Source organism: Zootoca vivipara, chromosome 7, assembly GCF_963506605.1.
Source record: "Zootoca vivipara chromosome 7, rZooViv1.1, whole genome shotgun sequence".
NCBI classification, from domain to species: domain Eukaryota; kingdom Metazoa; phylum Chordata; class Lepidosauria; order Squamata; family Lacertidae; genus Zootoca; species Zootoca vivipara.
In genome coordinates, this window is record NC_083282.1 from 35,940,542 (window position 1) to 35,952,884 (window position 12,343).

At 40.9% G+C, this 12,343-nt stretch overlaps 1 protein-coding gene and 1 long non-coding RNA gene across 9 annotated transcripts in view; one reads left to right on the forward strand and one right to left on the reverse strand.

The window, feature by feature from the left end:
• Positions 1-12,343, reverse strand: part of NFIA (nuclear factor I A) — a 282,624-nt gene that overhangs the window by 22,089 nt on the left and 248,192 nt on the right. For 6 of the 8 annotated variants that reach the window (XM_035123739.2, XM_060276862.1, XM_035123741.2 and 3 more), the window contains one exon: positions 9,268-9,359. The exons of the other annotated variants lie outside the window; for them this stretch is intronic. In XM_035123739.2, the coding sequence (XP_034979630.1) occupies positions 9,268-9,359 (92 nt within the window). The remainder of the gene's footprint in view (positions 1-9,267; positions 9,360-12,343) is intronic. 8 annotated transcript variants of the gene reach the window in all.
• LOC132592436 (uncharacterized) lies at positions 1,790-1,982 on the forward strand. The gene is made up of 2 exons (XR_009557896.1): positions 1,790-1,851; positions 1,950-1,982. It is a non-coding gene; the product is annotated as an uncharacterized LOC132592436 (long non-coding RNA).

Below are 12,343 nucleotides of genomic sequence, written 5' to 3' on the forward strand. Positions count from 1 at the left end.
TACAGGTTGTCATTGTACCAACACAGCTGCATTGCATGGCCCACATGGCCCATTGCAGTTATGCACACATATAGGACTGGGGTTTCAGTCTCTTTCTTACCATTTTATTGGGATTCACTATTTTATGCAGTTCCAAGAGCTTTCATATTGATAACCTAATGCCAACAAGGAAATGTGATTCAGTGATACCCTGACAAAAGCATCAGAGAAGCCCCCCCCCCAAAAAAACCCTGTGTTTTCAATAATATGTTTGTAATCATGTAGCACCCCAATTGTCACAATTAATAATATAGAAGTAATGGGTTAACTTAAGTGGTCTCTGTTACGTATACACAAAAAGATCTATAGTGTAAGGAAAAAGAGGAAGGTAAAGAAAGAACAAAATGTCATTTTTATTTTTTATGTGGACATGTTCTTGCTTTCCATTCTGCTCTTGTAACAATTACTGTACTAGCCTCTCTGACAGAGTCAATAAATCGATCGGGAACTGATGCAGCAGCAAGGAAGGCTAATCCAATACACCATTATCTGCAGTGGAGATTGGTGGGGGAGGTGAAAGTGGAGAGCAGAAAATCAAAAGGGAAAAGGGAAAAAAATGTAGCCAAGAATGCATAGCTGCAGTTCGACTCTATCATGTATGCTCGGCAGGACACTGGAGGTATATGGCAAAAAGAAATTGCAGCTGCGTAAGAGACGATTTTAAGCAGAAATTAGAGAATCTATAAACTCTGTAGTACTTTAGCTGGCCACAACAATCAAACACCAAACAGACAGTTCAGGGTGGATTTCTAGCCCCATTAATCATTAACCTGCATGGCTGACAAACCAATACCTTTCATAAAGAGAGTGCTATGAAGTTTAGAACTTCCTTAGAGATACAGTGCTAACTTGTTTTAAAGCTGCTTTGATCACCCATACAGTGTTTAGTTTTATTTTTTAAAGCTTTATTGATTTGACAATAAATCAGTATTTCTAACAATACACTGGGAGGTTCTTCCTTGCAATTAATGAATATTCACAGAAGGACTAACAGTAGATTGTGCCATTAGTTACCACTTTCTAGGGAAGAGAAATGCCTTGCACTTAATCATGTCCTTCTTGATGGGTGCTCTCTAGAATAATGATTCTTTACAATATTTATGGGAAAATCCACAGGGCTAGAACTTAAATACCAGAGATTCCGGACAAAACCACCATTTAGACTTCTTGGCTGGGCAGTAAACAACCGATTATATTCACTACTAATACCACAGCACAATAAGATATGAAAGAAAACAGAAAAGCTGCCCACTGCTTCCTTATAAAACTGACTTTAGTACTATAGGAACAAAGGGACATCAGAAGCTGCCTTACACTGATGCGTCTAGATGGGTATGGTCTACACCAGGCATCCCCAAACTTTGGCCCTCCAGATGTTTTGGACTACAATTCCCATCTTCCCCGACCACTGGTCCTGATAGCTAGGGATCATGGGAGTTGTAGGCCAAAACATCTGGAGGGCCAAAGTTTGTGGATGCCTGGTCTACACTGATAGGCAGCTGCCTTTTAGGATTTCAGACAGGGGATATATTCAGTCCTACAGATGCTAGTTATCAACTTTGGACTCTGTATAGAAAGCCAATGCTCCATCACTGTGAGCTACAGCCCTTCCCAATATTATTTCACATTTATCCCTAGTAGGGTCTCCTTCCTTTAAATGCTTCATCATCCTCAGGACTTTTTTTCAGCCCAAACTCACCAGAACTGAGTTCTGGCACCTCTTTGATGTGTTCTGGCAGCTTTTGAGGTTGGGGCTGTGCGGAGCAATGATTGTGTTGGTGCGGAAGTTGTGGCTGTGGAGGTTGGCAGAAGGTGGGCATAGCTGCCAAGTTATCCCTTTTTTTAAGGGATTTTCCCTTATGCTGAATAGGCTTCCTCGCGAGAAAAGGGAAAACTTGGCAGCTATGAAGGTGGGTGCTCAAAAACATAGGCTGCTCCCCCCCCCCCAAGAAAAGCTCAACTTTGGGTGGGTGCTCAGCAAATTTTCCCCACCTCTTTTTCTAGGGGGAAAAAAATAACCCTGATAATCATTCATATCGTGCACCATCATTTTTGGTTTTGGTGTGTGTCTCTGAATCTCCATGAACCAATGGCAAATTCTGTGTCCTTTGGCAATTTAACCATGGCACGGCTATTTGACCATTGGTTTACCTTGCCCAGTATGCACTGGCTGTGACTCTCAAGGCTTTCATATAGGGGTGTTTCTGAGCCCTACCTGGAGACCCTTTCCAAGCACATTGCAGGCTCTATAACCAAGATGTAGCTGCCCCCATGTGTTGCTGTGGTAAGGGGGCTGTTGGCTCCAAAGGCAGACACTAAAGTAAGTTTCTTATCTACTTGAAACTGTGGATACATATGGAATTTGGGAGTCACTATGCTACTCACACTCAGCTCTGTTTCTCCTTTTCATCTTCTTCAGGCCGAGGCAGTGGATGTACTTAATCAGTGCTTGGTTGTGATAGTGGACTGAATGGTGGCCAATAAATTGAAACTGAGATGCCGTTAGTGGGTGGTTCCACTGTCTAGCTGGGTGCTGTGTGACCTGCTCTAGATGGGGGTCATAGTCACTCTGAAATTCATAGTTTGGAGGTTCTTCCGGATCCACTTCTGTCACTTGAGGCACTGGTGGGCTTGGTACTGTGGAGTGTCTTCCACTAGCTTAGGCTGGTTTCCCAAGTTATGACCCTATCTGGGCAGAGATCATTTGACTTTAATCATCTATACTCTGGTAAGCTCAGAACTGGACTGTGCTTTATGTGGGACTGCCTTTGAAAATGGTTTGGAAGCTTCAGTTAGTGCAGAACACAGCTTGCTCAACTGTGTTATAATAAAACAGATAATAAGTATCAATCCTGTTCCCGTTACACTGGCTGACGGTACACTCCTGAGCCCAATTTTGCTGAGTTTGACCTTTAAAGCTCCTTTTGGCTCAGGACTCTAATGACAGCACTGGATTTAGGCCAGTGCTGGTGGCCCCCTGCCCCCCACTGCTGAGCTGCGTGAGCACAAAATAATAATAATAAATTGAATTATTGCAAAAATAACTTCTGAAATGCTTCTCCCAATGTTAACTTACCTGGACCCTTGGAGCTTCATCTGAGGCCCCTTTCCAAATCCATCCTCTCAGGATGATAAGGGACAGGGCCTTCTCTGTTGTGGCTCCTCATCTGTGGAATGCTCTGCCTGGCATCTTTACTGATATCTCTGTATTGTATCAGGTAAAGATTTACCTTTTGCCCAGGACCTTGCTTGACTAAGCTGATTCTGTTTTATTGTTAGTGTACTGCCCAAGCTCCTATGGATCTATGGTTTTAAATATAAGTCACTTTGGGACATGCGACTAGTATGTTTTAATAATAGTAGTAATTTATTTTCGGGGCCGCTAGTGATACCTGCTTCTATGTGCAGTTAAATCAAGTTCTTATCTTGTACAAAGCTTTGGCAAATACCTGAGTATTTGCCATATATTAACCATACAAAACTGAGTGAGATATTTGTAAAAATAATAGTTTAGTTAAGAGATGTTTAGGCTGCCTAAGGAGAATTACTTAGGAAGAACTTGGTCCATTCATCATACCTGCTCATTTCCAACCTTTTCAATCACTGAATATAGATTGTAGAGTTGGAAGGGACCTTGAGGGTCATCAAGTCCAACCCCCCTGCAATGCAAGAATATGCAGGTGGACTATATGGAAACATATATATGGACTATATGGAATCCACAACCTTGGCGTTATCAGCACCACACTCTAACCAACTGAGGTAACACAGAATAAATCAGGCAGAAGTTTATAGTTCCTATTTTGCTATACAAATAAATGTCTGCAGTAACCAAAAAAAGGGGGGGAGGAAAAGCTTGCTTGAAAAACATAAAGCCAACTTAGAAACATGAGCATAGTCAGGATTTTTGTTAGGCAGGGATGCAAGACTTTGTTAGATGGGGGAGGACCTTTGTTTTTTGGGGGGTGGCAGAACCAATGTGATTGGTCAGTTAAGTAATTCTATTGTTTTACTTGATGAGGGGGACGCTCCCCCTTGGCTACACCCATGCTGGGGGGCGGGGAGACTGTGAGTTTAATTATGGTATATAGGAGGCTAACAGAATCCAGTTTAAGAATCCAGTGGCTTACTCTAACATATATATTTTTAAATATTTTATAGGCACATTACCAACCAAGCAGAGTGGGAAGGTGAATGGGGCAATAATAAAGAAAACTTGAATAGTTTAACTGTTGGCTCCAATCAAGAAAAAAAAGGCGATGAGTGTTGCTCTGAAAGAAGGGGCCCCAGCCCACAAAATTAATCCCAAGTGTTATTATTTTCAAATATATTTGTGGCATATCTTCCCTGCGCCTTCTATATATAGACTAAGTTCATATTCCTCCCATTTCCAAAGAGTTGGCTGCAAACTCCACAGTGGTATCAAACTTCCTTTAGTAGCTTTTCCAAGGTGATAAAATGTCTAGGCCCTCACAGACCAAGCTAAACAGAAACATCGGCTCCAGAAATACCTATTCTTGTGCTGGAATTTAGAAAGGATGGGAAGTGAGAGTAGGGCCATGTGATGCATCGTATGTTCCTAATCTCATGGTGAGATAGAAACCAAGGAAGCAAGTGATAGAAAACATTTTTCAGTGTCTTGCTGACTGTCCATGCAGCTGTTCCTGATGGCCTGGTGGAGAAGGACCACATAAATCACTATTCCATATCAACATGTTTTGGGAGTGGGGCAGTCAAGGTAGAGTCTGTAGTTTAGGACTCAGTAACTGGAGAGTCTGCCATTTCCGCTTGACTTTCTATAAAGGAGTTGCAACACTTCCAATATCACTTGGGTTGCATGTGGTACATTCCTTGGTATTAGATGTCAGGGGAAAGTGGACTGAATATTTCCAGTGGATGACTATCTACATGGGATAGTATTTCCTTTACAAATAAGACAGCTCTCTCTCACACATACACTTTCTCTCACACATCCCTTAATTTAAATCTGCAGCAATCCCCGGCCCCTCAAAATTTGCAATGTTTGGAAGAAAGAGAACATCTCCATTTTGAATCTAGATGCTGTTCTAAAAGGAAATATCTGGTATAACATAAAACTCAAGATAAACTGTTTGCAGGTTTTCTTTTTACCCAAAATTTCAGAATTAAATTATTTAAATCTCAACCAAAACAATTAATTATACAAAGGTTATCTAGTCAATAGAAATGTGCACTATTGATTGCTATCACGTTCATAATTTTGTTAATTCCGGGTCAGTTTGTTTACGATTGCAGCCATTAGTGCTCAAACACTTAGTGTCTTGCTCTTTGAAGGCAAATTTACAATGAGTTGTTAAAATCGGACCAATGGAAATACGGTTTGTCTTGTCTACCCCTAAATAGTAAGAACAAATATGAAAAATTATAGCATCCTAAGCAATCTGATCTGGAAGCCCCATACAATCAAATGGACTTGCGTCTGTTTAAACAGAATCAAATTCAATGGGGCTTATTTTAAAGTAAGTGCGCACAGGGCTGCTGAAGTATTGAATAACTGAGCACAGGACTGTAGGTTCAAACAGCTTGCTTTAAAATACCTCTCTGCTTAAAGTTATGAGGCCACAAAATAAACATTACAATTTAAATGTAAAAGCATGTGAAAACTTTTCTTGTACATCTGTTAAATAGGAGGTACTTGAAGGGAGGCTGAGTGGTAGAAAAGCAGACAGCCAAGCGGCTTCCTACTGCCTAACCAATAAAAACAGACCCTGAAGAGTTAAAATATTCTCCGAGTTGCTGGTGTACTTTCTGTGACCTTGTTCAATGCGGAGAAGGCTTGAAATCCAACACAGTTTAACCACTTCTATCCATGTAGCTATAAAGGAGAGCCCTTACCAAACAGTGCAAATGGAGAAGTCAGCAAGAAAGCAGACAGTGCTCTCACAGTCTGAGTCCTGGAATATATCGATTTCATTACTGAGGGTAAGTTCACATGCTTTGTGAACATGATACAACTTGCAGTTTTCTGTGTGATGAACTGCAGCTACTGTTTGCTTGCTTGTGAAAAGCCGTTTCTCAAACGGACCATCTTTAACCTCTTGTATCAGCTCACCTCAAGCTGGGGGAATGATAAGGTCCACTCATCCATGATAGCAGTCCTTCCACACCAGCAAGTTATACCCCAATGGAGGGGTGGCGAACCTGGGGCCTTCTAGACATTGTTGAATTTCTGCAGCCCTTTTTTATTTTATTTAACAAAGTCTGTATACTGCTTACTCAATTAAAACAAACCTCTAAGGGGACTACAAAGGGAAATTTAAAATATTCATTGAAAGTACCAATAAAAACAAAGTCAATATGTATAATTTTTTTAAAAAAAAAATGAATTAAAATCAGTAACCCTTATACCATTATCTTTAATAAAATTACATGCTTGGGGCGGCTTGCGGAAACAAAAAGGTTTCTAGCAGGTGCCAAAACCAACACAGCAAAGGGGCCAGCCTAGCATTGGGAAGGGAGCCTGCCAAAGTAGGGTGCTATCACATTGAAATATTGCATCACCTCTGACTTTTGGCTCTGTTGGCTAAGGCTGATGGGAGAAGAAGTCCAACAACATATGGAAGACTCAGATTAGCCACCACTGTTCTCATAGCTATAGTTTGTAACATGAGATGTGGTAGGCTCAGAGTGCAGTAAGCTTATGGTGGTGAATTTGTTGCAAGGGCCACAGTTAAGGTTAGTTTCTGCAGGCCACTCTCCATACAAGGATGTTGCTACATGTCACAATTTGCTCACGTGAAACAACTTCTATTGTGGCTTTGGTATTGTCACGAGACCTGCAAACCAGGAAAGGGAGGGGGTGTGACACGGTAAATATCAGCACAATTCAGTGGTAAGCTGCTTCCCACAAACTACTTTCCACACTAAGCTAAGCAACAGTTGAACTGTCATCTTACCAGAAAATGGTATTTAAGACCATTGGACACAGGCTGTATTCCATGTGTGACAATGGCAACAAAATAAGGACATTGTAGTAGGTGCTATTTGGTCCATGTTGTATGTTTCAATTTTATGGAGGAAGAACAGAATTGCAGTTTGTCATAGGTCTTCATGTTAAATGATTATATTTGACATTTCAATTGTCAAATGAAACCAAACGCTTCTTGCTCTTGACATTTAAAACATTGTACGGTAACCATTACAACATTCTAAATAAAAGCTATGGCTGCCCTAAACACAAATTCCTCTTGTTAATTCTTCCCTTCCTCATGATTATAGGATATTAAGTACAGCCTTAATATTTTTCAACATCTGGCTCAAATTAGTCGCTAACAAAACTGCCAACAACTCTTTTCGTAATTGACAATTGGGAATTTGAAATGGCCCAGAAAAAGCACATTCGGTGTCCTTGTCTAAGATGAGTTTTTAAAAAATGGTCAAGCTTCTGATTCAGCTATAAAAATGTCTTAGTAGGGTAGGATTATTCCAACTTCACTGGGGTCAAACTAGTGTTGGCTGAATTCTGGATGCTCTTGGTGGTTTTTCACTTTTATGTTCCACTTGACACTGGAAACAAAATCTTTAAAGACATTTGTTTGACCTCCACAATATCTTTGAGTTAACTTTGTGTTCTGTTAGCCAAGCGGGGACATTACTCCTATGATCCCAGTCTCATAAATTATTTTACTCCCACCTGTAGAAATCAGATGTATTCCAAAATTCTTTCTTCAGTTCCTTTGTTAAAATTCTGAATATACTCCGTATGCATCAATATGTTACACTGAACAGCACTGAGGTCTTTGTCAAACTTTTTACTCCCTACATATACTGAATATCAGTATAGCAAACCAGTTGGGTAAAAATATCCACCCACCCACCCACCCACACGTATGTAGGTATTTTATAACGGGGCTCCTCTAATTCGATGTAGTAGCCAAACTTTCCTCTTCTTTGGGTGAAATTAGAAAATACCAGAAATGACTCTTGGGGAGTAAATAAGGAACTGCTTGTGGAATTTTTATTGCTGTGCAAGTGCCACAGCAGCTGCAACAAAGATGCTTGGTCTGATAATTTATGGGTTTTCTGTGCAGTCGAGAAATCATGAATCTTGGCAAAAGCACCAGAACGCAAAACCATTATCTTCCATCTCAACCTAGATTCTGTGCTCTGTTTCCTCTAATGAATTCTTGATCCACTGGGTTAGGACTGTCAAAGGCAACATCACTTCCATATGTAATAAAGCCTTTAGAAACTGCTCTGAGTATCACCTGGGCTAACTGACGAGGTGCTGGAACAAGCTCGAATACCCAAGTACATTTAAGTATATTTAATCAGAAGTATGTTTCAATTATCTGGACATATTTCCAAAGTATGTATGCCTATAGCATTTTTTTAGAAATGTTGCTAAGAATGTTGTTTTGGGCACTATCCCTCACTCCTATTCCACTGGAGCAAGAGGTTTACACTAGCAGAAAAGAACTTTCACCTCTTCTCCTTGGCAGCCCCAAACATGTCCTCAAAACCAGCTCCAGAGCAGAAGGAGAGACAAAACTGAAGTGGGGCTGTAACAGTGGCACTCCATTGGCACTACTTTCGATACAACCATATATGTCTCAGTTTGAGGGCTTTAAAAACAATAAAAAAATAATAATCTCATATGATGCATGAAGCAGCTACTTTTAAAATATGGCTGTTAATTTGAATGATCTAATAAATTCAGCTGCTGTCATGTTTACCAAAGAGAGAAAATGGCCCTAGGGTTCTTCTCTTGAAGATACAAAGTCCCTCTTGTACAAGAAAACAGTGGGCATGGTATAGCTTAGAAAGAGGGGAAAGATTAGTGTTTGAACATATATAATGGCATGTGGTGTAAGTGTAGCGAATGGGACATTCTGTACATTTTGATTTCCCTTGTGGAAGTGACCACAAGCGACCAATGTCTTCTTGGCTTGCCATAAAAGAACCTAAAAAAGTGGGCTGCAGAAAAAACAATTCTGTGTGTCAGAAAGAAAACTGTGAGTGTCAGAAAGACAGAATTAAAGTTTATAAGATTGAATTTGATTATAGCATTGTTGCCACAAGATTTTCTGAAAAACAAAACATACAAACAAATACTGGCAATGACACTTCACTGTTACTCAGACCATGAAGATGAACTGACTGGTGGAGAGACACATGTCACTTTCTGTAGCAACACCAAAGAGTTAACAAGCAGCACAGCAAACAAAGCAGAAGTCGAAAGCTTCCCACCTGTGTCTGTTGAGGGATATTTACAAAGCTTGGATCCCGTGGTCCAACAGTGACGAATCGGTTTGCAGGGGAGGTGCTGGGTGTCGAGTAGGCTGTGAAGGGAAGGGACACATGCGTTCAGGAAGCAGCACTAGATCACAGACAGACAACACCAAAAACAACACCGGTCTTGTAGCCACCTAAACAAATGCTGAACACAGAAATGAGCTCACGTTGGAGGCATCAAGAATCTGACTTGGGAAAACTGGGTTTTGAATGATGGTGATATAAATATGGACATAATTGGGCAATAAGAAACTGTATTTCTTATCAATACAAAATGGTATGGTAAAAAAATATCTGGAGTAAGACACACAAACTTTAGTGAAATAATTATGAAAAACAAACAATTTAAAAGAAGGGAAACCATCCATTCTATGGAGACCATGCCCTTAGTTACATCACTTTCTACTAATATAATTGTTGATATTAACAAGATGGTGCCCATTCCTTTCAAAGTAATAGGCACAGGATGCAATCCTATGTGTTCTCACCTGAGAGAAAGCCCCAATGTGCATAACGGCACTTACATCTGACTAAACACACCAAGGATTGTGCTGTAAGCCTTACAGAAGGTTAGTTAAGTCATCCAAAGATGCAGTGTGATTAAGCAGCCAATATACAGTCGTTGGAGAACTGCCATGATTTTGTGTGAGCTTTTCATCAGAGTACTATTGGACAGATGGCCAACTGTTCATGTCCCATTAAACAATAAATTTCAATGGAACTACATTTTTTTTAAAAAAAGCATTAGCACAAGAATTAGACACACATGATGTCTGATAACGCACATAGTATGTTGTGTGTACAGTATCAATCTAGCCTCCTTATGTATTTCACATGCAATGTGAAAGTTCTGAGTAAAATCATAGAGAACCACTGCCAACCAGAGTAGACTTCCTGTCCTACGGTCAGGAACACTGTGAATCTGCCCAGCATCAGAAAAAACAGGGAGAACAGGGGGAAATCTTATTTGCAGTGCTCAAATGTTCTTCAGCAGTCAATGTTTAGAAGGGGCTTTATTGTCTCCTGACCACAGGTGCTGTAAGTCACATTTTTATATAAGTTTCCAAATATTTATTGCATTTATAGCAATAAGTTTATAGCAAATTTTGGAATCAAATCTTAATTATTTCCAGGGCCGTCTTAAGCGCCCCTGGCGCCATGGTGCACCGGATCTCTCCGGCGCCCTTCCGCCCCGTTTCCCAGCACGGTGGGCGGGTGGGCGTGGCGCTGCTGCGCGGCGGGCGGGCAGGCACAGCGCAATCTCTCCGGCGCCCTCCTGCCCCGTTTCCCAGCGCGGTGGGCAGGTGGGCGCCGCGCGCAGCTGCACAGCGTACTGGCAGATCGGCTGGCCAGCGGGCGGGCGCAGCTCGCGCCGCCCTCCTGGCGGGCCAGCGCCATGGTGCCCTGCGCCACCGGGGGTCTACGTAGAGCCGGCCCTGATTATTTCTTTTAAGAAACTTTTTCTATTTCTAAATGTGTCTAGCAGCCATACTGTAAACATGGTCTATCGTATTAGGCTCTTTTTAAAGAAAAAGTAAATATAGAGCAAATGGTCTCAGACCATTCACACAGCAGCAATTCATTTTGGCCCATCTGAACAAAGCTTCTGAAATGAATATATTTTTAACATTACACTTGGAGATCAAAGTCACAAACTTTCTTCACCCTCAGGATCATGCTTCGAAAGGCATGATTATTAGAAAAACAGGAATAAAAAGATACAAGACAAAAAGGAAATGTAATTTACAGGCTTTACCATTCCCAAACCTTCCCATCACCATAGTGTCTCCTACACCATTAAGGTAACAAAGGAATTACTGACTTCAGACTTCAGGTAATTACCGACCTCACAAGTCAATGAAGTCAACAATACTGATCTGCACTAAGTCTTTGAAGGTTAAGTATATTTTGCCTTCTAAGCTGTGTGAGATGATCGATAGACACATAGCTCTAGTGCTGCTGTGATGCAATAGAAATACCTGTTTTTTCTGCTTTTATTAGGAGTATATGACCCATCTTTCCTTTTGCTATGCAACAGGGAGAAGCCATAGCTCGGTGGAACGGCATCTGTTTTATGCATATCATATCAAGTGCAACGGATGGCATTCCTAACTGAATTATCCCACGTAGCAGAACTAGGAAGGATCTTTGCCTCAGGCCTTCTAGAGTTATTACCTATCAGAGTCAGCAATATCAAACTTGAAGTCCGAACACAGTATATAGAAAGGTCCAAGTCACAAGCAACTTCTTCAGTATGAATTACTTTTAATTTTCTGTGGTGTGAAGGTAGTCTTCAAATTCCTTACTTTTCTGAGAGAATGATTACTGTCAAAGAACTGGAGAGTCAACAAGGATAAATGCTGGCAAAGCAGAATTCCAGGCAGCAGTAATCTAATATAGCATGCAGCTTCTTCTTCACAAGAAGGAAGGTATGTATGATATGAATAGCTACACTATTCTGATATGACTGGTGCTAACATTTAACTCCCTTCAAACACTTTTTTTTAAACTAAGATGCAAACAACAGAACTTGACAGGACACATCTGAAAGACCACAATTTTGCACTAGATCAACACCTTCTACCATAAAGCATGCTGCAAACATAAGAAAATGGGCTTGTGCCAGGAACCAAGCCCCCTGCATAAAGGAAATGAAAGATCAGCAGCATTTTGCAGTTGTGGAAGAAGACCATATTCTTCTAAGAGACAAACGGCAAGTGTCTAGTAAACAGATCTGCTGGCTTTGGTGGCAGATTCTATCCGCTCACCTGATTTTAATTTTCCTCTTCTGCATGATACATCTACTATGTCCAATGCTAATTTATTACTGGTTTGTGATTATGGGAAATTCCCACCTGCAGCTCGCAGGAAGATTCTCAGGAGGTAAATGTGGAGCAGCCTGTATCCTTGCATCAGACTCTACAGCTGTTCAACTATGGAAATTGTCCTGGACTACAGAATTCAGCATCCTGGGAATCATTTATTTAATTATTTAAAACATGAGTTTCTTGCTCATAACGGCAAAGAAGAC